Source organism: Notamacropus eugenii, chromosome 1 (genome assembly GCF_028372415.1).
Source record: "Notamacropus eugenii isolate mMacEug1 chromosome 1, mMacEug1.pri_v2, whole genome shotgun sequence".
NCBI classification, from domain to species: Eukaryota; Metazoa; Chordata; class Mammalia; order Diprotodontia; family Macropodidae; genus Notamacropus; species Notamacropus eugenii.
This window is the reverse complement of record NC_092872.1, coordinates 761274414-761300419: the sequence shown is the minus strand read 5'-3', so window position 1 is coordinate 761300419 and position 26006 is coordinate 761274414. Positions and strand designations below refer to the sequence as shown.

At 48.8% G+C, this 26006-nt stretch overlaps 1 protein-coding gene across 2 annotated transcripts in view; it reads left to right on the top strand.

Moving 5' to 3' along the window:
• Positions 1–26006, top strand: part of ATAD2B (ATPase family AAA domain containing 2B) — a 94282-nt gene that overhangs the window by 46376 nt on the left and 21900 nt on the right. For both annotated transcript variants that reach the window (XM_072650373.1, XM_072650332.1), the window contains exons 11-19: positions 2755–2870; positions 3067–3241; positions 5057–5145; positions 10697–10856; positions 16038–16128; positions 19322–19633; positions 20173–20305; positions 22485–22671; positions 25240–25425. In XM_072650373.1, coding sequence (XP_072506474.1) covers positions 2755–2870; positions 3067–3241; positions 5057–5145; positions 10697–10856; positions 16038–16128; positions 19322–19633; positions 20173–20305; positions 22485–22671; positions 25240–25425 — 1449 coding nt within the window. The remainder of the gene's footprint in view (positions 1–2754; positions 2871–3066; positions 3242–5056; positions 5146–10696; positions 10857–16037; positions 16129–19321; positions 19634–20172; positions 20306–22484; positions 22672–25239; positions 25426–26006) is intronic.

The following is a 26006-nucleotide window of genomic DNA, read 5'->3' as shown; positions in this document are numbered from 1 at the left end:
CTGCATTGGAAGTTGTTTGATTTTCTTTTGTTTTGCAGTATTTATTCAGGGATGCTTGGACTCATTTAGATGATCTAGAGGCCATCTTCCCATCTGTCATTAATATCTTTGCTTTATCAGCTTGTGTTTAAAGTCTTTTAAACTGCGTTTTCTTTCTCCTGAGATCTTTGATGTTTGGGACCTGGAAGTGAGAAGGTACAAGGTACTACCAGGGGAGTGTGGTGGAGAAAATCTAGAGAGCCAGAGTTGGAGCTCAGAGGAGAATGAAGACTGGGCTTGCCTGAATACTTTTCTTTAAATGAAAATATTCCCTTATTTCCCTTGTGGCTTTCTCAGGGGCCAGCCTCAGTCTCTGCCTCAGATGACTTTTGGGGTCAGGACTCAGCCTCAGCTGGATGCTAGTCTTCTTATCTCCAGGCCCCACCCTGGCCTTTAGCCCCACCTCCTTCTGTTCCTCCGTTCTCTGGCAGATGCTGCTATGGAGGGGGGGGTCTGGCCGAAAGTCATGGGGTCCGGTTGGGGAAGGCACTGGGTGAAGGATTGAGGGAACCTTCTGGCAGGTCATAGAGGTATGGCCTCAGAATTAGGATTTTTGGTGACTTTGTGGAAATAGTGAAAATTACAGTCAGTGTGAATCTGACCATGCACCTCACTCCTGTCTGACTCTGTTTCCTGATCTGTAAAATGGGAACCATAAAAGCACCAATCTCCAAGAGGGTTATAAAGGTCCAATGAGATATTTGCCAAGCACTTTGCAAGTCTCAAATCATTATAATTAGGCTGGCAATGGAGAAATTCCTGGTTTGGAGAGGCTGGCAGATTTGTCTCTTCTGCCTTCTTGTTGGCCATGTGACCTGGAAGTCCTCCAGAGGAGACCAAATCAAAGAAAGAGGCGCAGATGCCCATCCCCCATATGCTCCCACTCATGGGTCTCCTAGAAGCCATTTTCACTTCTTGGGTGTGATGAGCCTCATAATGGGAACATGGAAAGGTCACAGGGGAGAGGTACAGTGATGATCAGTCGCACTCCCAGAACCGAGGAAAGAAATCCCATTGGTTATGCCAGGGTACACACAGCAAAGGGGGGGGGGGGGGGTGGCCGGTGGGGAAGTCACCCAGCCCAGCTAAGTTAGGCAGATGGGAGGGGCTGGGGCTGCTAAGGACCTCCTCATCCTCTGCTGTTTGGGTGATGACTGCTTTATAGGACAGTGTGGAGGTTGGGCCTGTTTGACCTTTTATTGAAGGCATTTTTCTTTCCAGTCTTCATCATTTCCCTTGAGATTTTGACCTTTTGTGCCTTGAGATGCATTTCATTGTTTGTTTTTCTAATACTGTAAAGTAAACTTTTAGAAGCTTGATTTGTAGGGTATTGAATAAGTAACTTAATTTCAGTAGTATTGGTATTTTTAGAAATTGGTTTGATCTACCCATGAGCAATTAGTATTTTTCTAATGATTTAGATCTGCTTTTCCTCAAATAGTTTTATAATTGAATTCATATAGATCCTACATGTATCTTGTTAGGTAGACTCCCAACTGTTTTATACCTTCTGTAGTGATTTTAACTGAACTTTCTCTTCATCTCTTCTGGCTGAGTTTTGTTCGTGATACATGGAAATGCTGATGGTTTACATGGATTTATTTTATATCCTCAACTTGCTGAAGTTGACTGTTTAGTTGACTCTTGGTTCTCTAAGCAACCCGTCATAAATGCACTTGTAAGAAGTGGTAATTTTATTTGTTCTTACTATGTATTTTCTGAACCCTTTCCTCTCCTCTTCCCTCTTCCCTTTTTCCCTTCCCTCTTTTCCTTTCCCTTTGCCCTTGATTTCTAGGACTCTGTCTGACATTTTGGCTTTACCCCCGATCTTATTGGAAATCACTCTAGTTCTTGTAAAGAAAGGTCCATATTTCTTTTTTTTATGGGTTTTTCTTGTGGTTTTAATAATGAACATGTCTCAAAAAACCTGGAATATCAACAAATTAAATAGTCCCAATTAAAAATCAGAAATAAAAATCTTAAAAATCAAAGATGAATAAAACTGAGAATAAAAGAGTCACTGGATTAACAAAACCACTCAGGCTTTTCTGATTTTTATAAAAAAGCAGACAAAAATGAGAATTCGTAACAAATGAAGAAGAGATAAAAAATTATTCCGAGCTGTTTTATATGCCAGTGAAATCAACAATTTAAATGGAGTGCATGGAAATTTAAAATTATCTAATACCTGGCTTAACAGAACAAGAAGTAGAGAATTTAGATAATTCAAATGTAGAAGAAAGAAATTGAACAAGTAATAAATGAACAACCAAAGGAAAAATAAATCCTGGGACCAGATGGATTTATAAGTGACTTTTGTCAAATTCTCAAAGAACAATCCTAGTCTTCTACAAATGAGAAAAGGAGAGAGCCACAAAAAGGCAGAACGACATACCGTTGTCCCTAATGGCCATCCATGTCAGACTTTTAGAGGGTAACCACATGAATCATGTAGAGAATAGTGACCATGATTCGGTCAGCGTGTGCTTTTTAAAGCTTTTTAAGAGAAGACAACCTTTGTTATTTTTAAGTGCAGTGTTTTCATTGGTGCCATCCCATCCTCTCTGCCCTTTGCACATAGTAGGACATGTAAGCACCATTCTTGTGGGGCTTCTGAGGGAGCCTTTCTGGAGTCATGTGTGCTTCTCATATGGCAGGCTGGACCACAGCACTGATGCTTATACAGCTGGCCTTTTTTCCCTCATTCTTCTCAAGGTGCGTTTCGATAGTATTGGAGGATTGAGCCATCACATTCATGCACTAAAAGAAATGGTCGTGTTTCCACTTCTGTATCCTGAAATTTTTGAAAAATTCAAAATTCAGCCTCCCAGGTAGGTGAAGCCTTTGGTCCTGTTGGTGGCCCTATTCCCTGTCCAAGGTGCTGGCCTGTAGAGGGCTGATTGGCTGTCCACCAAACACTCACTGACTGGTGGGCCCACTCCCTCGTCCCTTCTGTCCCCACTTGAATGCTCATTGCCACCTTCTCTCTGGCTAATGTAGAACCCACCCTTCCCTTTCCTTCCACAGGGGCTGCTTGTTTTATGGTCCTCCCGGCACTGGTAAGACCTTGGTCGCCAGAGCACTAGCTAATGAGTGCAGCCAGGGAGACAAGAAGGTGGCTTTCTTCATGCGCAAAGGAGCAGACTGTCTGAGCAAGTGGGTTGGGGAGTCTGAGCGGCAGCTTCGGCTGCTTTTTGACCAGGTAATGGAGGGCCCTGTCTGGCACAGGGAAGGGCTTTGAAGCTTGCCTGGATCCTGTGTGTCTCTGGGCAAGGGGCATCTAGGAGAAGAGTGAGCCCCTACCCAGGAGACCCTAGGAAGGGTCCTGAGAGTGGGGGGAAGGGCACTGTTTGGTCTGTGATTTGCTTCTCTGCCATTCAGTGCTCTGTGCACAAACACACCTGCTTTGGTCCCACCTCTTATGCCTTCTCCAGGGTGGAGGGAGACCCCTCAGCCTCTTGGGCTTGTGCCAACCACTCAGGCTGGCTAGGCTGTCACATGACTTGTTTCTCTAATGTGTGAGGGCCAGCCTTCTGTCTGAGTTTGAGGACTGTGAGGGGGTAGAATTATCTGGCCTCATCCCCTTGGAGAGAGGGGAGATGACCCTTGGGTAAAGTTGCCACCCAGCAGATATAATGGGGAGAAGTCTCAGGCCCCTGCAAGGGAGCAGACAGTGACAGTGCCAACCTAAAAAAGGGAAGCAAAACTCAGCCAGGCCAAACTCTGTGCTCTTTGCTCCAGGGTCACTCAGCCCATGGATTTGGGTGGTTACCTAGCTATGTTGGAGCAGAATCTGAGCATTTCAGTCATTCCTACTCTGTTCCAGCTTGCACTGTGCTAAGCTTGGCAGATACATAAAGAGGCATCTGATCAAAGGTCTCATGCTTGCCTTTGGAAAGGAGAAAGACTAGTCCCAAAGGGGTGATGTTGCAGAGGAGGACCCCAGGGGTCTGTAGGCTCACTGATTACTTTTATTAGTGATGATGATAAAGGCCTAGATAATTTGTTGTCAGATTTGCACATGACAGCGAGCTGGCAGAGAGAGTTAACCCACCATATGAGTCTGTGTCCACAAGGGTCTAGAAAGGCCTTGTAACATGAAACTTAATCAGGAAAAATAGACTGACTTAGCCAACAATGTGATATGTTAGTCCAGGGCTGCCTAGAGCTCCAGGAATAAGGAGGTGAGAGTCCCTCTGTCCTCTGTCCTGAGCAGATATCCTTCTAGGTCACTGAGTGTGACTCTGGCCTCCTCAGTGTAAGGCCATTGGCCTAGAGAGAGTTCAGAGGAGGGAAGACCAAAGTGGTGCAAGGTCTCAGGAAGGAGCTGTGGTTAGTTATCCTAGAAAAAAGAATTGAATACTCAGGGGCTGCCCTCCAGCATTTGAAAGGAATTGGCCCCAGAGAGCAAAGGTAGGAGTGGGGGGTGGTTTGGATGCAGTCCCAGTATGGGATGGTCAGGTTCCCCTCCCTGCTCAGGCAGAGGCTAGGACACCCCTTGTTGGATTTGTCTCAGAAAGCACCCTTCCTACTTCTCACTTGTGTGTGGGCCTGCCATTCCTGTAGAATGGCTCCCGGTATGAGAGCAGAGTGTGACAACTCCAGCTGATGGGCAGCAAGAAGCCTCTTTAAGCAGTGAAGAGAGGAGATGGAGTCTGTGGCAGAACTGATCTGGGTTCAGATCCTGCCTAACCCTCCTGGCTGAGAGCTTCCCATATAGGGGATGGGGGGGGGGGGGGGGTTGGCCGGCAGTGTGTTTGCCGCATGTCAGCATGTTGCTCAATATGTGCACTTGCCAGTGCTTTTTGTAAAGGCTCAAACTATAATAGTCTGTTATATATAATTGTACTGTTATGGTCTGAATCACAGCCCAGGGTCTGCCTGTGTGGGCTTGGAGCTGGTGCTCTAGTACTCAAAGGCCTGGAGGGGGCAGGGGCAGCCAATGAGTAGCGTGTGCTTGAATCTTTGCCCTTGGGTGGACCTGGAGGTGCTCACTGTCCTGCTTTTCTTCCACTAGGCCTACCTGATGAGACCCTCGATAATATTTTTTGATGAAATTGATGGGTTGGCTCCAGTTCGATCTAGCAGACAAGACCAGATTCACAGGTAACTTGGGTTGAGGAATTTGACTAACCATGAGAAACTCCCCTTCTTGACCTCTAGGGGCTTACTGTTGTGTGCAGGGATGTAGTGCCAACATGATATTCACAATGCCCACAGTGGCCATGAATATCCCTGCACAGTTCAAATCGCGAAATACAACAGATTCTCCACAAGGAAGACAGAACCAAAACATTTATTCAGACACCAGAAAGCCAAATTCATCATAGCAGCAAAAATCTATACACAATAACAATGGAGAGAACAACACCATCCCCAAGCCTTCCTCCTGCCAGGCTACCCACAAACCAGCTCCATTTAAACAAATCACAAGCAGGCTCTCTTAAACAAAATCATGAACAAGCTCACTCATGCTGGCCAGCTGTCTGCTTGCCTGCATCCTTCCTAGCTCTGACTAGCCTAACAAGCTTCCTCCCAGCTCTACTCCTCCCTTCCTGTTCTATCCATTCAGCAAACTCCTCCCACCACCTGTGATTTAGGCTTCCATGTGATTTAAGCAGGTCACATGAGGCTATTAATGAATGGGAAAGATTTTCCCATTTAAATTACCATTATATTCGGCCCCAAGATCTTTTGCATTCATTACATAGGTCAGTGGAGCCACTGTTACGAACAGAATTGTAACAAGGATAACAGAAAACAAGCATGTAAAACAATATCTTAGGCAGCTGGTGTGAACAGAATTTTTAACAGGGATCACACAAAATATGCACATAAAGTAATATCTTAGGGTGGGGCTTGAGCACAAGTGCCCCATCATTCCCTCCTTGAACAAATAGGGCCCAAAATCATGGAGGCAAAGGTCTCTTCTTCCGTAGCTACTTCCTGCTGAGATTGCCCTAAGAGGTCCCGTTCAAGAGGTCAGTTCTTTAGCTGGCATCTGGAGCTTGGTTGACGCCAGGTCCAAGGGTGACACATCACAGTTGTGGACAAGGGGTGACATCTGGCCTAAGCAGTCAGGCTTCTGCAGGTGGAGGGCAATAAGCCTGCAGAAAACAAACCTAGCAAACAAGTTTAACAGACAAAAATTCAAAAAGAAAAAAGGAGACAGTAACCAGAAGCAAGGTAGCTATAGGGTCAGTCGCACTTCTGGAGTCCATGAACCCATGATCATATATGTAAATTAAGGGTACTATTTGCTAATTATCTTCTCCTGAATAAACAACACAGTATTTTTTTTCCCATGTCCTATAATTTTCACAGCCTGTGGAACATTGTCTGTCTTCTGTTTTACCCATACTTTAGCTCCCAATTTTATTCTATCAGTAGAGCCAGTCCTTCAGTTCCTCTGCTAGTTATTTTGGAAGGAGGGTCAGTTTCCACAGGGGGTATTGTTTAATGAGAAATAATAATCACTTGAACTGTTCTGTCATTTTTACAAAACTGTATGTGTTCTTCACCTAAATTTTGGAGTGTCACAATAATCTCTGCTTGATGATTAGAATCTGTCACTCCATGTATTCCTTGAGCTGCTAATCCAGGTTTTGGTACTATTCGTCCAAAATGATCTTGGGGATTCTCATACATATTCCAGTAGAGACTTTTCTTATTTCTTTTCTGTCCAATCTGAAGTCCTCTAAGCAACGTAAATCATATTCTGCCGAACCCGCTGTCCTTGAATACGGTGCTGGGACATCTGGCCTCGCAGTCCAGAACTCTCAGTATTTGGGATCTTATATGTTTGTCGCTTTCTAGTTTGCAGTTTGGGGTCATCATTCTGGCCAGAGGTAACGGGGCCTGGCCAGCCTCCCATCCTCCCCGCAGCTGTGACAAGCTTGGACTCAGAAGGAACTGCTCAGTCTACAGTCAAGCCTCTTTCTTTGACATAGTTTATGTAGTGCATTAGCTGGGATTCCATCTTTTCTTCCAAAATCTACCCCTGTTCGCAGTAAAGCAGTGAGCAATTCCTTTCTTATCAGTCTGTTCTGCTTTGAATGTGCTGGCTATTTACTCTTCTCTTTCCAGGAAATTAATCTTTTTCACTAATTCTCACCATCCAAGGTTCCGTGTTCTAAAGGGTTTTCCCATCCTTTGGGTGAACCAGCTCAAAATATATGTGACCTCCTGCTGAGTAAAAATGCCTCCCCAAACACTTTGCAGGGGGCCCTGATTCTCCTGCCTCCTTCCTAGTACTGGCTGAACCTCAGCCTCCTCATTTGTTTCGTTCTTCTCGCATGCATCATCCCAGCCTGGGCAAGGGCTGCATTCACTTTTGTTAACTTTTTGCCTCCTCCTGTGAGCCAAACCACCTGAGCCCCTCCAGCTTGCTCTTCTGAAGGAGAGTTTGAACGCTGAAAGCTTCTCTCCCTTTCCATCCGAGCGTTCTCTTCCAGCAGCTCGTCTCTGCTTTTACATCTAATTCGATCACTTGTTGGCAAGACCCAGCCACTCCTACACACCCCGCCATTTCTTTTCCTCTTTCTGTTGTTATTCCCTGCAAATATCTTTCTAAGGCTCTGTAGCCTTGGTTCTCAGTTTTCACAAAGCCCTGTGCCTTTAGCCCATTCTCTGACTAGGGAGGAATAAGGCAAATCCTCTGTCTCCTCTGGCTTTCTGTCTCCAAAGAGAGGTGTGATATTTTGTGATCCCTATCACCATTTATAGCGCTAATGTGATATTCTCAGAGTCCACGAATATGAATATCTTGGTGCAATTCTGAATCGTGAAGTATAACAGGTTCTGCACATGGAAGACAGAACCAAAACATTTATTCAGACACCAGAAAGCCAAATCCGTCATAGTAACAAAAATCTATACACAATAACACTGCAGAGAACAACAGCATCCCAGACCTTCCGCCTGCTAGGCTTCCCACAAACCAGTCCCATTAAACAAATCACAAACATGCTCTTTCACTCATGCTAGCCTTCTTTCTAGTTCTGACTAGCCTGACCAACTTCCTCCCAGCTCTGCTCAGCCCTTCCTGTACCTATTTCAGCAAGCTCTTCCCACCATATGTGATGTAGGCTTCCATGTGATTTAAGCAGTTCATATGGGCCTATTAATGAATAGGAAAGATTTTCCCATTTAAATTACCATTACAAGGGGGAGACAGTGTAATTGGTGCCAGTCAGGTCACCTTTGCCTAGCTGTTGGGCCATAGTGTTCTGAGGGACTGCCCTGCCAGTTCGCAGGGCTGTCGTGTGCTACCTGGGTGCTATTGATGAGTTGAGCCCTTTGCTAGGGATGGGGTCAGAGAGCTTAGGGCATGCCCAGTACTCATTAGGTCACAGACAGTTCTGGGTTCAGAAGCATCTTCTTTAGCTGGGCCTGTGGGGTCATGGGATGTTTTTCAGTCCCCTTGGTGGGTGTAGGAATCCCTATCCTGGACCCAGACCACAGCCTGTCTCTCTCCAGGGCTTGGCCTGACCATGAGGACAGGCCAAGTGTTGGGGTAACATCTGTGACTCCAGCCAGCTGTGGTCATGCTCCTGCTGGTTGTGTGTGGGGGGTAGGGGGCACATGTGTGGGGAGGCATATGTGTGCTGCAGAGAAGAAAAAGCAAACCCCTCCCCCCCAACCCCCCTAAGAGCTATTTCATCTTTAGTCTCAGAGGTGGTCTTTGGGTCCCAGATTCAGGACTGTCTTTTCCAAGTCAGGCTACTTGGACCAAGACCCCAGCTGTGGGTTGGTCAGCCAGCATCTGGATTATGGTGTAGGTCCACAAATACAAGGGGGAGAGGTGATCTTTGAGCTCTGGGAGGTGTTGCTGAAGAAGATCATTCCATCAGATAAATAATGACATGACTTGCACTTGACTTGTTTTTGAGTGAGGGAGGGCTGTGCAGGTCACCAGCCTCACTTCTCCTTCAGAGCCATCTGAATCCAGTGACCAGATATTCATGAGGATGACTGGAGGTGACCCAAGATGAGGCAGTTGGGCTTAAGTGATTTGCCCAAGGTCACACAGCTAGTGAGTGTCAAGTGTCTGAGGTGAGACTTGAACTCAGGTCCTCCTGACTCCTTCACTGGTGCTTTATCCACTGCACCACCTAGCTGCCCCTGCTCTGGGAGGTAGCTTTGTACTGGCCCTCTGAGGTCCACACTCCAAAGGAGATATAAAGGGAGAGGGAGGGAACAGGATAGGGCAGAAGAAGGGAGTGTGGGCCAGTTTGGGCGATACCCCCCCCACCCCCTTCCTTAAGTGTTGAGTCTAGGGGGAGCTGTCCAATTAGTGGAAGGAGTGTTGTCCTTCCTGTGTGTGAAACCAGGATGGGCAGTGAGGTATGTCTGGAGGGGAAGGTTGCCTAACCATCAGTTCTTGACATATCCCTAATGTCAGTGCCAGGCTGGATGCCCTTCAGGGGGTGGACAGCATGAGGTCAGGTCCTCGTCTCCTTGGCAGGGGCAGAGCAGGATGGAGCAGGACGGGCATCGGTATGAGTCTTGAGGGACCTTCAAGCTGTCTCATTTTCACCCTGGAAATTGGAAGGAAAGGCAGACAGACCCTTTGTCCTTTTGTCCCATTTGGGGCTTGTTTCAGCTAATGGGAGCATATAGAATGGAGGGTTTAAAGCTGGTAGGGGCTACGTCTCCTTTCTTTCCCAGAATGCTCTGCCTGGGATGATTGTGTTCAGTTCAAATATGTAGCGAACCCTTTTTTTTTCCAATAAAAAATGTATTTATTTTTAGTTTACAACATTCAGTTCCACAAAGCTTTTGAGTTCCAAATTTTCTCCCCCTCCCTCCTCTCTCCCCCTCTCTCCAAGGTGGCATGCAGTCTGATACAGACATTACAGATGCATTCACATTAAACATTTTCACATTAGTCATGTTGCAAAGAAGAATTAGAACCAGTGGAATGAACTACGAGAAAGAAGAAACAAAAGAGAGCACAAATAGCATGCTTTGGTTTGCATTCAGACTGCATAGTTCTTTCTCTGAATACGGAGAGCATTTTTCACCATGAGTCTTCGTTGCCAAGAAGAGCCAAGTCTGTCAGTCAGTCCTTGCGCCCTGTGGCTGTTAGTGTTGTACGGTGTTCTCCTGGTTGTGCTCGCTTCACTCAGCATCAACTCATGTAAATCTGTCCAGGTTTTTCTGAAGTCTGCCTGCTCACCATTTCTTACATTCCATTGTATTCATACGTAACATCTTGTTCAGCCATTCCTCAGTTGATGGGCGTCTCCTCAGTTTCTCCTCCTTTGCCACCACATAGAGTTGTTGTAAATACTTTCGTACGTGTTGGTCCTTTTCTCATTTGTAGGATCTCTTTGAGATGTAGCCCTAGAAGTGGTATTGCTGGGTCAGAGGGTATGTTCGGTTTTATAGCTCCTTGGGCATAGTACCAAATTGCTCTCCAAAATAGTTGAATCAGTTCACAACTCCACCAACAAAGCATTAGTGATGAACCCTTTCTTCATGACTGTCAAGGGTTCTCTAAGCTGAGAGCTAAATGGAAATCTGTGCCACTATTTCCTGGGAATTTTGTTGATAGTGGCATCTGCTCAGAAGATAGTGATGGTGCTGCTTGCGCCCATCTTGGGGGACCAGGATGGGCCAGCTTCAGCACCTTTCCTGTCTCCTTCTCTTCTAGTTCCATTGTGTCAACCCTCCTCGCTCTCATGGACGGACTGGATAACAGGGGGGAAATTGTCGTTATTGGTGCTACCAACAGACTGGACTCCATTGACCCTGCGCTCAGGAGACCTGGCCGCTTCGACCGGGAATTTCTTTTTAACCTGCCAGATCAAAAGGTAAGCACTCAGGCACAAAACCCCTTGATGCTGGTCCTACAGCTAGCCTCCATGTTTACCTGTAGATGATGTTTCTTTCTAAGAATCAGTACACACATCCTAGGTCCTGAATTTAATATCAAAAACTCGCTGAGTTGGAGGCACGTCTAACTTTTCTGTCAACAGACATGGACACTCAGCCTGCTTTGAGATCCTTCTCCGCTGGTAGGGCAGGTTGGTCCCTGTCTGTGGGCCTACGACTGCCCTCCTCAATGCCTTTCCTGGCACTAAGGACTGTGGTCATGGTGGTCTTGAGCGAGAGTGTGGGGTTTTTTCTGGACCCTTGACTGGTGATTTAAGGAAATCTCCCAAAGCTGAAGGAGCTACGAGGTGTTGGTGCATTCTGCAGGGAGCCCCCCAGAGCCTCTGGGACGGCAGGGGGTGGGGGATGATCCCAAGACATGAGACAGGCTGAGGGTCCCTCAGACTGTGCCTCTGGGCCCACCCCCACTTCTTGGACTGTCCATTCTGTGACCTCTGAGCTGGGCAGGAGAGTCCTGGCACTGCCCAAGCCTGTTTGGTAAACCTTTGCTGTCCTGTTGATTAGGGGAAAACTGGTGATTGGCTTTTGATCTGTCTTTGTAGGCTCTTCAGTGCTTGTCCCTCTTTTGAGGGCATTCTCTAGGGGGAAGGATCACAGATGTGCCACGTTTCTGCTGGTCCTGTGGGGTGTGGCAGTTACACCTGCCCTCCCTGCTCAGTATCTGAAGTGCATTGGAGAAGGCACATGTCACTCCAGGTGATTGGATGGTCCCAAAAGGACCATCTTTCTGCTTTCTTTGTGAGCCAGTCTTTACTCAGATCTTTAGGACAGCATGGCACTGCTCGATTGTGCCTGTGTAGTCAGCGTGTGGAGCCATTTCAGCCATGGACTTCATTTATGGCCTTCTCTTCCTCTGTTATCCTTCCCATCTCAGTCAGAGAAGGTACAGTGTGCTCGTGAGGGGAAATGCTGGGAGAGAAGGGGGTGAGTGTCAGCCTGCAACCTCGAGAAATGCCTTGGTTTTGGGGATCATCCGGAGGCCTTTGTCACAGGCCTCGCCACCTACCATGTGTACTGGCAACCTTGGAGAGGTTGTGGTAGCTTTGAGGCTGGGCAGCCCTGGCCATGCCATTTCCCTGCTCATGGCTCTCCAGTGTATGAGATAAATATCCTGTCTCAGTAAAGGAAATGGAACTAGCTGGGAGAGATCAAGCCAAGAAAAATCCCTCTGTTCTTCACGGATTTACTGGGCTGTTTCACCAGACTGTTAAAGAGCAAGTGGTACCAAGGCTATGCAGATTAATTTCAAACATTGAGGGGAAAAACAGTGTTAAAGACTGCTTTTAGGAGCCAAATCCAGTTTTAATGCCCATGCTTGGGAAGGGGAGGACAGTGAGCGTTTCTGCAGTGTCTACACTGTGCTGGTCACCACAGAAAACATCTTCTAAATTTTACCTCGTTTGATCTTCACAAGAAACCTGGAGGCGAGGGGCTGTTATAACAGTTGTGTAGTTGAGGAGACCGAGGCAGACAGAGAAGTCTGGAAGCTTGCCCAGGGTCACACAGCTAAGAAGTGTCTGAGTCTAGATCTGAACTTAGCTCCTCCTCACTCCAGTGCTAGCAATCTGTCCACTGAGCCCCCAGTGCATAAAGCAGTGAAGGAGAGCTGTAGAGCAATATGAGTACTGAAATATATGAAAATATAGACCAATGAATATTGGTTCAAAGCTTAAATAAAATTCTGTCAAGTAGACTATAGTGTTCCAGTAGGATGCGTGTGTAAGAGCTCAAAGGATGGTCAGCCTAGCCTGAGGAGTGCAGTTTGTCACTGTTTAATTCTTTATGATTGTGTGTTCATGTTTACCTGTGGTTTATATGCCAGATTTTCCGTTCAGCTCTAATATTTTCCTCAGTATTTCTTAAACATCCTCTACTTCATTCAGGATTCGCTTTTTCCCTGTAGGATTATACTCAGCTTGGCTGTCTTTGCCTGGAATTGCCTTCTGGAATATCCGATTCCAAGCACTCTGCTTCTCCATAGTTGTGACTGCTAAATCTTGGGTGATGCTGGCAGTGGCTTCCTTGTGCTCATTGCCCTTCTTTCTGACTGCTTCATAGTATTTTTCTTTGACCTAGGGGCTCTGGATTTTGGCACCTGAGAGTGTTCATTTGGATGTTTCAGGACGTGACTGGGGGGATTCTTTCCACTTCTACTTTGCCCTCTGGTCCTAGAGATCCGAGTGCTTTCCTGAAATGAGATATCTAAGCCTTTGTTTCGAGCAGGGGCCATGGAGGATGAAATGTGATCTTTAAATGATTCCTCCTCTGTCTATTTTCTTGATTAGTTGCTTTCACAGTGAGAGATGAAACACTTCTATTTTTTAACTTGAACATTTGTTCTTGGCTCATGAAATCATTGGTTTCCCTTTGGCCCACAGGGCTTGTTGTATCTCCTGTGTTCATTCTGCATCGCTCTCATTTGTTTTCACCTTTTTTCCTCAGTCATTTGGTCTTAAAGTTATTTTTTTAATCCCTTTGTAGAATTCTTGATTTTTCCCTAACCAGAATTCTGTTTGAAGCTGTGTTTCTCTGAGGCTTTGGTTGTAAAGGTTTTGGAGTTATTCCTGTCTTTTGGGTTTGTGTGGCCCTGATTACTCCTTATCTTGGGATGCGTCTCTCATTCACCCATTCTTCCAGTTGACTTTTTCACTTGGGAATTTGTGTTGAGGCTGGGCTCTTCCCTTCTGGGCTGAGTCTCTGTTCTCTTCTTCCTTCTGCTTCTTTCTCGGCGGATTGTTTTATTCCAGCATAGGAAGAATAGCTCCAGCTGGGGGCCCTCCCAAAGGAATGTTTTTCAGGATGAGGTTTGCTTCTGCCCTCCTGCTCTGAGCTCTACAAGTTCCTGACTTAATTCTGAGTCTGAACAAGCTCTCTCTTGGCTTTTCCGTTTGGACGTTCCCTGGGAGGCCCCCCAGGATCAGAGTAATGGAGTTGCCAGCTCCTCTTTGGTCTGGATTCCTTCCCTGGTTACTTCACTACTTTTGCAGACTAGGCTGGAGCTGGAAGCTACAACTGAGGTTGTTCTGCTCCTGGTTGCCATGCCACCTAGCTGTGATGAACTCTCTTATGTCATGAAGATCTTAAAAGCATAAAGGGAGGAGAAAAGGAATACACAGGAGGGAGAAGGGAGAAGAAGAAGGAGGAGGGGGGCATGTGTGTGTGTGTGTGTGTGTGTGTGTGTGTGTGTGTGTGTGTGTGTGTCACACACAGAGAGACCTGAAGCTCATTTCATGTCTGAACTGGTGAAAGGGAAGATAGAATTGGGGATACAAATAGATTTCACCAAACAGAGTTACAGGAGGAAAGGGAGGGATAAGGGAAGGGAAATTAGGGAAGGGATCAATCAAACAGGCACGGGAAACAAAGAGAAGAAAAAAATATCAGAGATTAGGAGAGGGAAGCCCACAATCACCAATCCTAACTCAGTGTGAATGAAGTGAAATCACCCATAAAATGGAAAAGGTTAGCATCACGGATTAGAAAAGGAATCCAACAGCATGTTTCTAAGAAATCCTGTGTTCTGTTTCATGAAACAGAAAGATAGACACGGACTTAAAAGAACCTGTCGTGCTTCTGCTTCGAGTTCTTGGACACAGCAGCACAAACAGGGCAAGTTAAAAGAGAAAAATGTATTTGTTAGAACTGTAGGAAATGAATTAATACCAGTACTAAAATTATATGTACTGGATGACATTTTTAAATAAGTTCCAGGGAGAAAGAGTAAGACTGTAATAATGGGGGATTATAGTTTATACTTCTTTCAGCCTAGATAAATCTAACCAAGAAATAAGCAGAAATGATGACTGAATAGAATCTTAGAATAGAAATAGAAATAAAAAGGAAGATACCTATTTCTCACTGTGTATGGCAATTTCACAAAAAATGAGTATTTAAAACTTGAATTCTGGTATATATAGAAAAGTGTAAGTATTAAATCTGTGTTTTACTGACTATAATTCAGTAAAAATTATATTCAGTAATGCTAAGATTAAAAAGGTAATCGCAACTAAATAGCTTGATCCCAAAGAATGGGCGGGTCAAAAAGCAAATCACAAACACAGTGAACAACTTTACTGATGATTACCGCAATGAGACGGTGTTCCAAAATTTTGGGATCAGCCAAAGCCATATTTAGGGGAAAAAATTATCTCTCAGCATTTCATCAGCAAGAGAGAGAGACTCGATTAAAAAATTGAACATGAATCTAAAAAAACCAAAACAAGCAAGAAACAATAGAAAACCAGCGAATGAAATATTCTCAATAAAGCCCCAAAATGGAAATCTTAAAAATAAAAGGCGAGATGAACAAAACTGATAGTAAAAAAACCCAAACCAATTAATAAATAAAATTATGAGTGGTTAAAAAACTAATGAAATTGATAAGCTATTAGATAATTTGATTTTTAAAAAGGAGGAAAGCCAAATATCCAGTATCAAAAGTGATAAAAGGTGAATGTAATGCCAGTGAAGAAAAAGCACAAGAAATTATCCGGAGTTGTTTGGCCTAACTCTGTGCCAACCGAAAAATGGAGAATTAGTGACAGATTTATAATGGAATAGGAAATCGAACCCTTAGCCTGTTCTGAGAAAAAGAAATCTTAGTCATGGGATGATTTTGTCAGTGCAGGGATGGTCTCGGACAAGGTGATGCCACATGTTCTGCTAAAAACGCTAGAAAGCAGAGGAGGAAGTGGGGCTCTCCCCCAGGGCTCTGCCATTGCTGTGCTGTGCCGAGCCGAGCTCTGAAAACGGCAGGAAGCCACAAGCACTGACAGCAGGAAGTTCGGAAAAATCCCCTCCTGCAGGTCCTAGAATGGAGTCAGCGAATAGTCCCTGGGGACACTCATGTTGCAGAAGTCGTCCCATAGGAATGGACCATGTGACCATGAGTTACACTCACTGTACGACAGACAGATCCCTGGGGCTCCCCCTGGAGCCAGGAGGAGGGCCCAGCCTCAGACATGCCCCCATCCCATGCTGTCCAAAGTCTGCCCTTCCTCTTCCTCCTCCTGCAGGGTGCTGTCCACAGGAGGGACTGCTGTCTCTGTACTCATCACTGTGCAAGACACCCCATAATCTGTTTGTACTTTGCTCCCCAGGCCCGGAAGCACATTTTGCAGATCCACACCCGGGACTGGAGCCCCAGACTGTCGGACCTCTTCCTTGGCGAACTGGCTGAGAAATGTGTTGGTGAGTGGCGCTCTTGGAACCTGGTCATTTACGAATCCATGTTTGCTCTTGTCCATCCCGTGTCAGAACGCCTTGGCGAATCTTCGAGTGTGGGAAATGAGGCTTGACTTGTTCTTAGGTAGCTCTGGCTTCATTTAGAGTGTGATCTCTTAGCACTTCCATGGGAAAGGACCGTTACTGAGAAGGCCTTGTGACCGCAAGGCACACAGAGGGTGCTGCCCTTCCTTCCCAGGCACGCGGTGCCCTTTTTCTTCATAATGCCCTCTCGAGGGTCTCCCGTCTCCCCTCAGGCGCAGCGGCCCTGCATAGGCTAGACAGCGAGGATGCCGCTGTGCCACTCGCCGGCTGTGCCACTCCCTGATTGCGTGTAGGGGTCTGCTCCTGCTCTCCTTCACTGCTGCTCCTTTTTTCCTTCTTTTTCCCTTTCCTTCATTAAGAAAACAAACCAGTTCTGAGGCTCACAGAGAGGCCCCACCCCGAGATAAGCCATCCACAAAGTCAACCTTACACTGCCCAACACTGCCCGTCAGTCCACATTCAGTCAGCTACATCCGAATTGTCCTCTTCATCCACAGGGACCTCCATCTCCGAAGCAGCCTCCCTCAGCTTTTGAACCACCGAGACCTCGACGTCTTCGGGTGAGGAGAAAACGTAACTCTCTCCAGCACACCACCAGTCTAACTTGGCCGGGTACCAGACAGCATGCACCCAACCTCTTCCCTGTCGATTTGGCCTTGTGCTGCTTGGTGGGAGAGGGTGGCGTTTGGAGGGAGAGCCGTGTGGCCCTAAAGAGTCCACCGCGCTTGCTGTCACCCTCCTGGGAGGTCCCACCCCACCCTGCCTCACCCCCACCCCTAGCAAACAGAGCATTCTTTCCCCTCTGCTCTCTCAGAGTTTTCTGGTTTCCTCCTTCTTTCTCAGTCTCAGATCCACATTCTCCTGTGGCATTTCTACCATCTTCTTTCTCAGTCAGATACGGGCAGCTCATTTTCCCTTGACTCCCCAGAATTTGGTCAGTACTTTTAGTTGTGACATGGTTTTTCAAATTCAGACAGTAGTTTTTGAAGCTAGAAAAGTCTGCCCGCCTTGATCCCCATATCCTTTCTTTTCCTACCTCAGGTTTTATGTTTCAGAAACTACCTTGTCTTTAATTGGCTCCTGACTGATATAATGCCTTCCGGTCAGAGAACTGCCATTGTCACCTATGAATCAAGTAGGATGTGCTTCCTGCTTTGTGGCCTGGCTCGTTAGGGCATGGCCCCTCATGTTCCCCTCTGGGCCCCGGGCTCAGTGAGGTGATTGTTGGGGCACATGACTGGGTCACCAGAGGCCACTGGGGTCTTGTCTGTGCCTGCTGGATAGGTCCGAGGAGCTGTGGTGCAGGCCTTGGTGGTTCCCTCATTCGCCCAGGCTCTGGGTTCTGCAGGGCAGACGTGCCTGTGTGCTGTGGTCTGGTCCTTCCTGCCTTCATGGTTAGACTGGGTTAGACTGTGTCCTCCTGGCTCCTACCCCCCCCTCACTCCCTGCCTTAGTCTCAAGGTGGTGTTTGTGGTCCTTCTCTGCTGTGATCTCCATGGAGCAGATTCACAGCTTTTCAGGAAACTTGCCACAGCCCCCTTTCCTTCCAAGTCCTCGAGGTGACTGTGGTGGTGCCTCTAAGAAAATGGTGGTCAGCATCACTGGAACTGACCACTGGTCAGCGCAGGTCACCCCACAGACTGGAGAGAAGCCTTGGTTCAATTTTTAGTGGGATTCAGTTGTGTCTGCCTTGTGAGGGGACAGAGAACACCCCACCTCCACTCCCATCCCTCTGTATTTTCCTACCTCAGAAGCATCTGTTGGGATCTGTGCAGGTCCTTGGTGAGAGAGAGAGAGAGAGAGGGAGAGGGAGAGGGAGAGGGAGGGAGAGGGAGGAGCGTGTGTGTGTGTGTGTGTGTGTGTGTGTGTGTGTGTGTGTGTGTGTGTGTGTGTGTGTGTAAAGTGGAATGGGCAGGCCCCTGGTTGGGAGAAACTCTGCAGGAGCATGCCCACTTTCTTTGGGGAACAAGGCAGGGGTGACTTCCTTTTGGGTAACTGGGGTAATCTTGTTCTCTTGTAAAAAGACAGATGTTTCCGGGCATGGACCTTGAGTCACCGTGAACTAGAGAGCTGACGGGCCTTTGCACACCCTACGTTGGGCTCATGCTTGCTCTCCAGTCCCCAGCAGCTACTCAGGGAGCTCCTCTGGGGATGGAGAAACAGCTGTTGCCGGGTTGGGGGGCTCATTAGGTACAGAAAGCTTAGTGTAAGAGCCCCATCATGTCAGCAGTGTTTGCTCAGAGAGGCAGTGGGAGGGGACCCCAGGGTGCGCCCAGGGAAGTGCAGCCTGGCCTTTCTTAAGGGCCTGCTTGAGCAAAGCTGCCAGGGAGCAGGCAGGACCCTCCAAGGTCTCTTTGCACACTGGCTCTTCTGTCCCAGGCCCAGAGATGGCCCCTGAGCACACAGCTTCCCCGCTTGGCTTCCAGGAGAGGCCCAGAGAGGTCTGGCCTGCACACAGCTCCCAGGGTCTGTTGCATTGCGGCTGTTTGAATGACTGACCAAATTCAAAAAATGTTTCCTTTTTAAAGATAATTTCTGTAGGAGAAAGCAAATTGTTCCAACATTTTTTAGAAGTGTTGGGTTGAAAGGCAGCTGTGCAACTGGGCCTGGTGTCATGAAGACTCGAACTCAGATCCAACCTCACATAGTAACTGTAGGACCTTGGGCAAGTTCCTTCACCTCTGCTTGTCTCAGTTTCCTCAGCTGTAAAATGGGTATCATCACAGTGCCTTCCTCCTGTCGGCTAATTGGGAGCTAATGACTTAGCTCCATGCCTGGCATGTAGTTATCCCTAGACTATTGATGGGCGTCGTGATGATAGCTGTCTTTGGCATAATGAGGACTATTTACCATGAGGTGCAGGGCCTTGAGCATGAGCTCAGGAATCCCAACATTCGGTTTTGTGCTTTGGGTGACATGGTCCTGGCGCTGCTGGGATGCAGATTCCTAGACCATGCTTGTCCTTGAGTGCAGAGGTGGTGACTGCAGGGGCAGGCAGAGTCTGATCATCTTGGGATCCTTAGGAGGGTCCTGGAGTGCTATGGCTTGGGCATCACTGGATGGGGCCCAGAGTCAGTCTCACCTCTGCACCCTTCTGTCTCCCTGTGTGCATTAGGCTACTGTGGTGCAGATATCAAGGCCCTGTGCACCGAAGCTGCCCTGCTTGCCTTACGCAGGCGCTACCCGCAGATCTATGCCAGCAGCCACAAGCTGCAGCTGGACGTGTCCTCCATTGTGCTCAGTGCGCAGGACTTCCACCACGCCATGCAGAACATCGTGCCTGCTTCCCAGCGCGCCGCCACATCCTCAGGCCACGCTCTGTCGCCGATCATCAGGCCTCTTCTGGAGAGGAGCTTCAACCACATCCTCTCTGTTCTGCAGAGAGTGTTTCCCCACGCTGAGACCAGCCAAGGGGACAGACGAGAAGGTAGTGCCGTGCTCCTGGGCAGTGCCTGCCCAAGACACCCCCAGGGCCTTAACAGGCTATCTTTTGGATAGATGTCAAAAGTGGGGTTGGTTGGTGGTCAGGAGCAGCTGGGCCACAAGGGATCTCTCCTCAGGGGATGTCGAGTGTTCTGAAAAACTTGGGTTCAAGCCTTGCCTCCAGCATCGGCTAGCTGAGTGAGCCTGGGTTACTTAGCCCTTTCTGTGTTTGCTGCTTCCCATCCTGGAGTGATTCTTTCTGGCCCCCATGGCCAGGTGGCTTCACAGGATATCTGACTAGGCCAGGAGCCTTGTGGCACCCTTCTGCCACCCCATCCCACCCTCCAGGGGCTCCAGGTGCCCCTTTAGAGAAGGAAAGGAGCTGGGATGGCAGAGGCTAAGCTTGTCAAGGAGGCATTTGGCCACCACCCAAGAAGGATTGGGGTCCTGGCGGGCCTGGAATGACAGGGAAGGGGGAGAGTAGGCGGGGCTGCAGGTGGTCAGGGCTCAGCCTTGCCCATCTCAGCTCCTCTTCTCCAACAGATGCACAGAGCCTCCTTTTAGAGGACAGTGATGATGAGAATGCTTTGTCAATATTCGAGCCTGGCTGTCCCTCCGGATCACCAAAGAAACCGTCCCCAGCTGCTGCCCACAAGCCCTACCTGCATTTCAGCACGTGAGTGTCCTTCAGGGCTGATGCTGGGGGAAACATGCTTCCCAGTGAGGCCCTTGTGAGCGTGGTGAAGATAGAGCGTGGTGTGGCATGGAGTATGGCATGGCTACAGGGAGGCCATGAGACCCTGGGCTGCATCCTGTGTATGTGGGCTCTCATTAGACCAGGGTGGACCTGCAGGCGGCTCCAGCAGCTTTCCACAGGCACGTTGCTGTGGCCATGCTTCCTAGACCTAGACCCAGACCCCCCCACTGCACACATAACTTAAGGCTTCTCCTTGATTCTTTGTTGAATTCTGGAGTCAGATTAGTGGGCAATCCATAGACATGTGCCTATCTGTGGTTGGGAAGCTCAGCCCTCTGCTCAGTCACACAGTAGGCCTGTCAGGAGACAGCCCAGTAGGCATGGTGATCCTTGAGGCAGCTCCTGAGACTGCCCGAAAAGGGCTTGGCACAGGCATGTGCTGCCGCTCTCTTCTGGGGAGGCAGGGTCGTGGGCAAGGGTGCCTTCTCATTCCTGGTGCTGATCCTAGGAGGCTGGCTAGCCGCCCTGGCCACCCACAGAATGCCAGCAGTAATCTGGACATGGCTGGTTTCTTCCCACACTTTTTTGACCACCGTGACCTTGTACCCTACAAGGGGGTGGGGGCAGGGATGAGGAGGGAGGCCCTCTTGGGGCCAGAGGGAAAAGGCTGAGCAGTTAAACAGTGAGTACCTTGCTGAACACTTTCCAAAGAGGATGTCGTTGGGTCTTCACAACAGCTCTGGGAGGCAGGGGCTGTAGTGAGGAAACTGAGGTGGATGGGTGAAGGGACCTGCACAGGATCCTTGAGCTGGATTTGAACTCTGGACTTCCTGACCTGAGGCCCAGTGCTGTGTCTGTTGCACCACCAGCTACCTCACGGCTTGCCAGGCTTTGGATGCCAGGGCATGATTTTGGCAAATACGTAATCAGTGTCTTCCTGCTGCCACACACTGGTTAGCTTGGCCTCTGCTGAGTTCGCTCCCTGGATCTGTGTGAAGCTTGTCTTTCATGGGGTTGGGTAGTTCACAGCCTTTTAGCCATCTCTGAGCAGGGCTTCTGCCCACAGTGAATCCAAGAAATGTTCAGTCTTCACCATGTGGGACCTTCCCTCCCTTGGTGCACCCCAACCAGCAAGTCCAGAATTGGCATGGAACCTTCTAGCATATCTCTGGCCTTGGAACTGGCACTGAGACCCCTGTGAGGAGGGGTGGAAGGAGGGAGGATCCTCCAGACGACCCGGACCCAAGAGGATTTGGAAAAGAGGGGGACCTGAAAGACCTGAATTCAATTTCAGTCTCCTGAGGGAAGGTGCTCAGTAGGGTACCTGCTGTTTAACTGCTCAGCCTTTCCCCTGTGAGTGTCCACAGAGTGCTGGTGGGGAAAGCACTCCTAGCTGTGATCACAATCCCAAAGATGTTTTTGTGACTTTTGTGCTGAGAGCCTCACAGAAAAGAGCTACGTTGGTGTTTCTGACAGTGTCACTCCAGGACAGGGTGCCATTTTGTATTTGTCATTGTTCCATAGGTTGCCATGGTATGGCGAGGGCTCCCTGAATCCCAGGGACCAGCCTGCTGAGGCTGGGCCCGGCCTGGCCTCTGGTCCTCAGCCCATAAGGGTGACTGGTTGGGGGTGAGCAGAGCTTGCTGGAGCTGGCCTTGCCTCCTTCAGAAGCTCTCCCTCCAAGCCTGGCTTTTAAGCTTTTAAGTGGCATGGATATCTCCTGTTGGTTGTTATTCCTGCATCTGTACAATTTCCCCTTTGGATCCTCTTCCTGCAGGAGTTCTTGTAGCATTGTGGGCCCTGGCATCTTTGCCTTCTCTACCAAATTTGGAGGAGAGGTTGCCCAGGCTGACGACTGAGGGCAGGGCGATCCACCTTCCTCTCTCCCCTCCCCTCTCTCCTCCTCTCATTTTCCTCCTGCCTGGATCACTACTTCCCTTCCTTGTCATGCCCCTTGAACTATGGCTGTGCCCCCCAATGCTTGGTTCTGGACCTTTTTCTCTTTCTTCTTCTCCCCTCAGCCCTTCATTGCCTAGGTCATACTCTGGCTTCTGTCGATCTGCAGTGTCCCCTAGTTGTTTCTGATAACCAATCCGGGGAGTTCTCTTTGCTTTGTGGCCAAGGTTCTACTGAACCTCCTCCTCCTTCCCTGTTGCAGGTCCGCTTCTCAGCAGCCCACATCATACCGGCCTCGCTTGCTGCTGTCTGGAGAGAGGGGCTCGGGGCAGACTTCACACCTGGCTCCTGCCCTGCTGCACACTCTGGAGAAGTTCTCTGTGCACAGACTTGACCTCCCTGCGCTTTATTCAGTCAGTGCCAAAACACCTGAGGAGTCGTGTGCCCAGGTAGGTCCCGGGCAGGCATAGTGGCCTTGGCATGATGGCATACAGATGCCCTTAGGACCTGGGATATACCTCGTCCTCAGTGCGAAGAAGACATAAGTCTGCAGTCCCCACAAGGTCAAGAGAGGCAAGGAGCAGCTTTGGTGCTAGGGCAGGGGTCCTGGAGCCACTGGCTGACCCAAGGCCATTCACCCTCTCAGTGGTTGGGAAAAGAGAGTCTCACCGCTGTCTGTGTCCAAAACTCTAAACAAGGATTTCCCTCTGTCCCTTGTTTTGTAATCCAAGAATCAGGAAAATGCACTAGGCAGGAGAAAACAGATGTGAGAGTCACTATTCACCCTGAAACTTGTGTGGATTTTCCTTTGGGCTCTTCCTGGTGGGTTCTCGTCAGCAGCTGACACCCCATCCCCCCATCCCTCTGGTCTCTTGGAGAATCTTTCACTTTGTTGACTTCGGTGTTGTCTGACCCTGCTTCCTGCACCTCCTCGGGGCCTGTATAATTCCATGATCACTCTGTAATCTTTCCACTGGATTCCAAATCTTTTTCTCTGTGCATTGAACCACCTGGAAGCTTCAAAGGATTATGGGAAGAATTTGGGGGGAGGGGAAATAGGAGCATCTGCATGGCTCTAAGAGATGGATGGGAGGCAGGTGGGCATGCCTTCAGGTGGGCATGCCTTCAAGTGGGCTTCTATTGGGCTGGGCTCCTGTTGGGCTGAGCCCCTGTTGGGCTGGGCCCTTGTTGGGCTGAGCTATTGAACTTGTAAGAGGGGTCTGAGGCCAGAGATCAGAGCTCATGCTACTGAGCAAAAGTGGAGAAGTCCTGCCACCATTCTGACTGGGTCTACTGAGGCCTTCCCTGGGCTCTCATGGTCACCAGGCTTGCTTACCCTGCTTCCTCATCAGTTTACTGCCCCACTTGAACCAGAGGCTCTTCTAGACCTCCATGGCTCCATCTCCATGGCCTCATATTTTACTGAAAAGATGGAGACCGGGAGCTCCCTCTGCCCCGCTCTTAACCCAAGGCACTTAGGTGTCTTCTGCCACTGGTTCCTGACCAAGGCAACCCTCCTGTGCTATCTCCCAGCAAACCACCCCTGCCCTGTCATTCCCCTTGTCCCTTATTTCTCCTCACTTGTAAGCATACCTGTGTCATCCAGCCCCCTCCTCAGAAAGCCTTCATTCCATCCAACCATTCCCACCAACTGTGGTCCCCTGTCTCCTTTCTTTTGTGGTTGAACTCCACAAGAAAGCAGTCCATAGTTGGTGGGTCCATTTCCTGTCCTCTCTCTCTTTATCCCTCTGTGGTCTGGCTTCTTTTCTTAGCAGTCAGTCCTCACACAGCCTTTCATACTGTTTGTCACTCCCTTCTCCTGGATACTCTCTTTTCTCTAGGTTTTCTAAGAACCACCCCCAACCCCAGTTTTCCTCCTCCCTCTCTGACCATTCCTGTGTCTCCATGGCTGGATCCGCTTCTAAATCAGGGCTTCTTAGACTTTTTCCACTCACACTGTTCTAGATCATGTCCTCTAATCGTAACCCTAAGTGTCCCTTAGGTCTTCTGTCCTAGGTCTTTTTCTCTCCTCCTCTACGCTGCTTCACTTGGGGATCTCACTAGCTCTCATCCCTTTGTTGATGATTGTCAGATCTCTGCTGCCCTCCAGTCTTGTATCTCCAAATGCCCTTCAGGCATCTCCAGTTGGATATCCAGTAGACGTCTAAAGCTCCATATAGCCAAAGAAGAATTCATCATCTTTCCCCCAAACCCTCCCTGCTCCTACCTTCCCTGTTAACTCTAGCGGGTACCACCTTCCTCCCAGTCCCCTAGGCTCCCAACTTAGGAGTCATCCTGGGCTCCTCATTCTCTCAGCCCCTACATCCAATATGGTGCCAAGGCCTGTCAGTTTCACCTCGGCAGCACTGCCCCTACCCTGGTCTGGGCTCTCATCACCCCATGCATGGGCTATTGCAGGAGCTGCTGGGGGGCTTTCCTGCTGTCTCCCCACTCCAGTGCATCCTCTGTTCAGCCACCAAAGGGATTTCTCTAAAGTGCAGACCTGACCATATCACTCTTCCCTTTCCCTCCCACCCTCCCAACTCAATAAAATGCACCAACTCCCTTTTTACTACCTCCAGGATCCAGTACAAAATGCTGTGTTTGTCATTCAAAGCCCTTCATAACCTGCTCCTTCCTCGCTCTCCAGTCTTCTCATCCCTTACTCCCTGAAACTCTTGAATCCAGTGACCCTAGCCTCCTGACTGTCCCCCCTGCTCTGGAACATTCTCCCTCCTCTGGTCAGACTGCTGACCTCTCTGGCCTCTTTCAAGTCTCAGCTAAAATTCCACCTTCTGTAGGAAGCCTTCTTGAATCCGCTTGCATCCTAGGATGCTGTCATTTGCCTATTGTCTCTAGGATGTGACCAAGAGCTCCTTGAGGACAGGGCCTGGTGAATAGTAGGCGCTTCCTCACTGTTGAGTGTCTGACTGATTGCTGTTTGCAGAGGCATTCTCCAGGAGAGAGGAAAGTGAACCTTACATGCCTTTCTGTCTGCCTTTTTCCCCTGTGGTCAGATATTCCGTGAAGCTCGGAGAACAGTACCAAGCATTGTTTACATGCCTCATATCGGTGACTGGTGGGAAGCTGTCAGCGAGACTGTCAGAGCGACGTTTCTGACCCTGTTGCAGGACATACCATCCTTCTCCCCTATATTTCTCCTGTCTACCTCTGAGACCATGTACAGCGAACTGCCTGAGGAGGTAAGGATGACAGTGCAGGTGCAGGAACAGGGTTCCACCTGGCCCAGCCTGCTCTGGACACAGACATCACTGAGCCTGGGTCTAAAGAGTGAGATTCCAGTCTCTCCATCCTCCCTTTCTGTGGCTATGGCAGGCTCCCATATTTCTCATAGCATTCTATTAGGACCATGGGGGCTTCTCAGGAGGAGACCTTGGCATGTGCTGTCTGGCAAACAGACTCTATATTCGGCAGAAGAATGCAGACCTGCCCCAGGATCTTGGGGTGCTCTTGCTTACTCTGGCCCTCAAGGAGCTGCTGTTTTCCTGTGGGAATGCAAAGTAGCCACTTCCTCTGAGCTGGTCCCAAGTCAGTGTCCAGAAATGATCAGGAGATCAGGGAAGGCCTCATGGGAGCAGCAGGTGACCTTGAGGCTCAGCCTTCAAAATAGCTCAGGATTCCAAAAGGTCAGGCGAGAACAGAAAGCAGTGTAGACACATGGGACAGTTAGTGCAAAAACCTGAGGATAGGGGGAGGAGGAAAAGTGTGAGTACAGCCATTCTGCTACCCTGGGGTGAAGACTGCATGAATGGCAGGGGCAGAT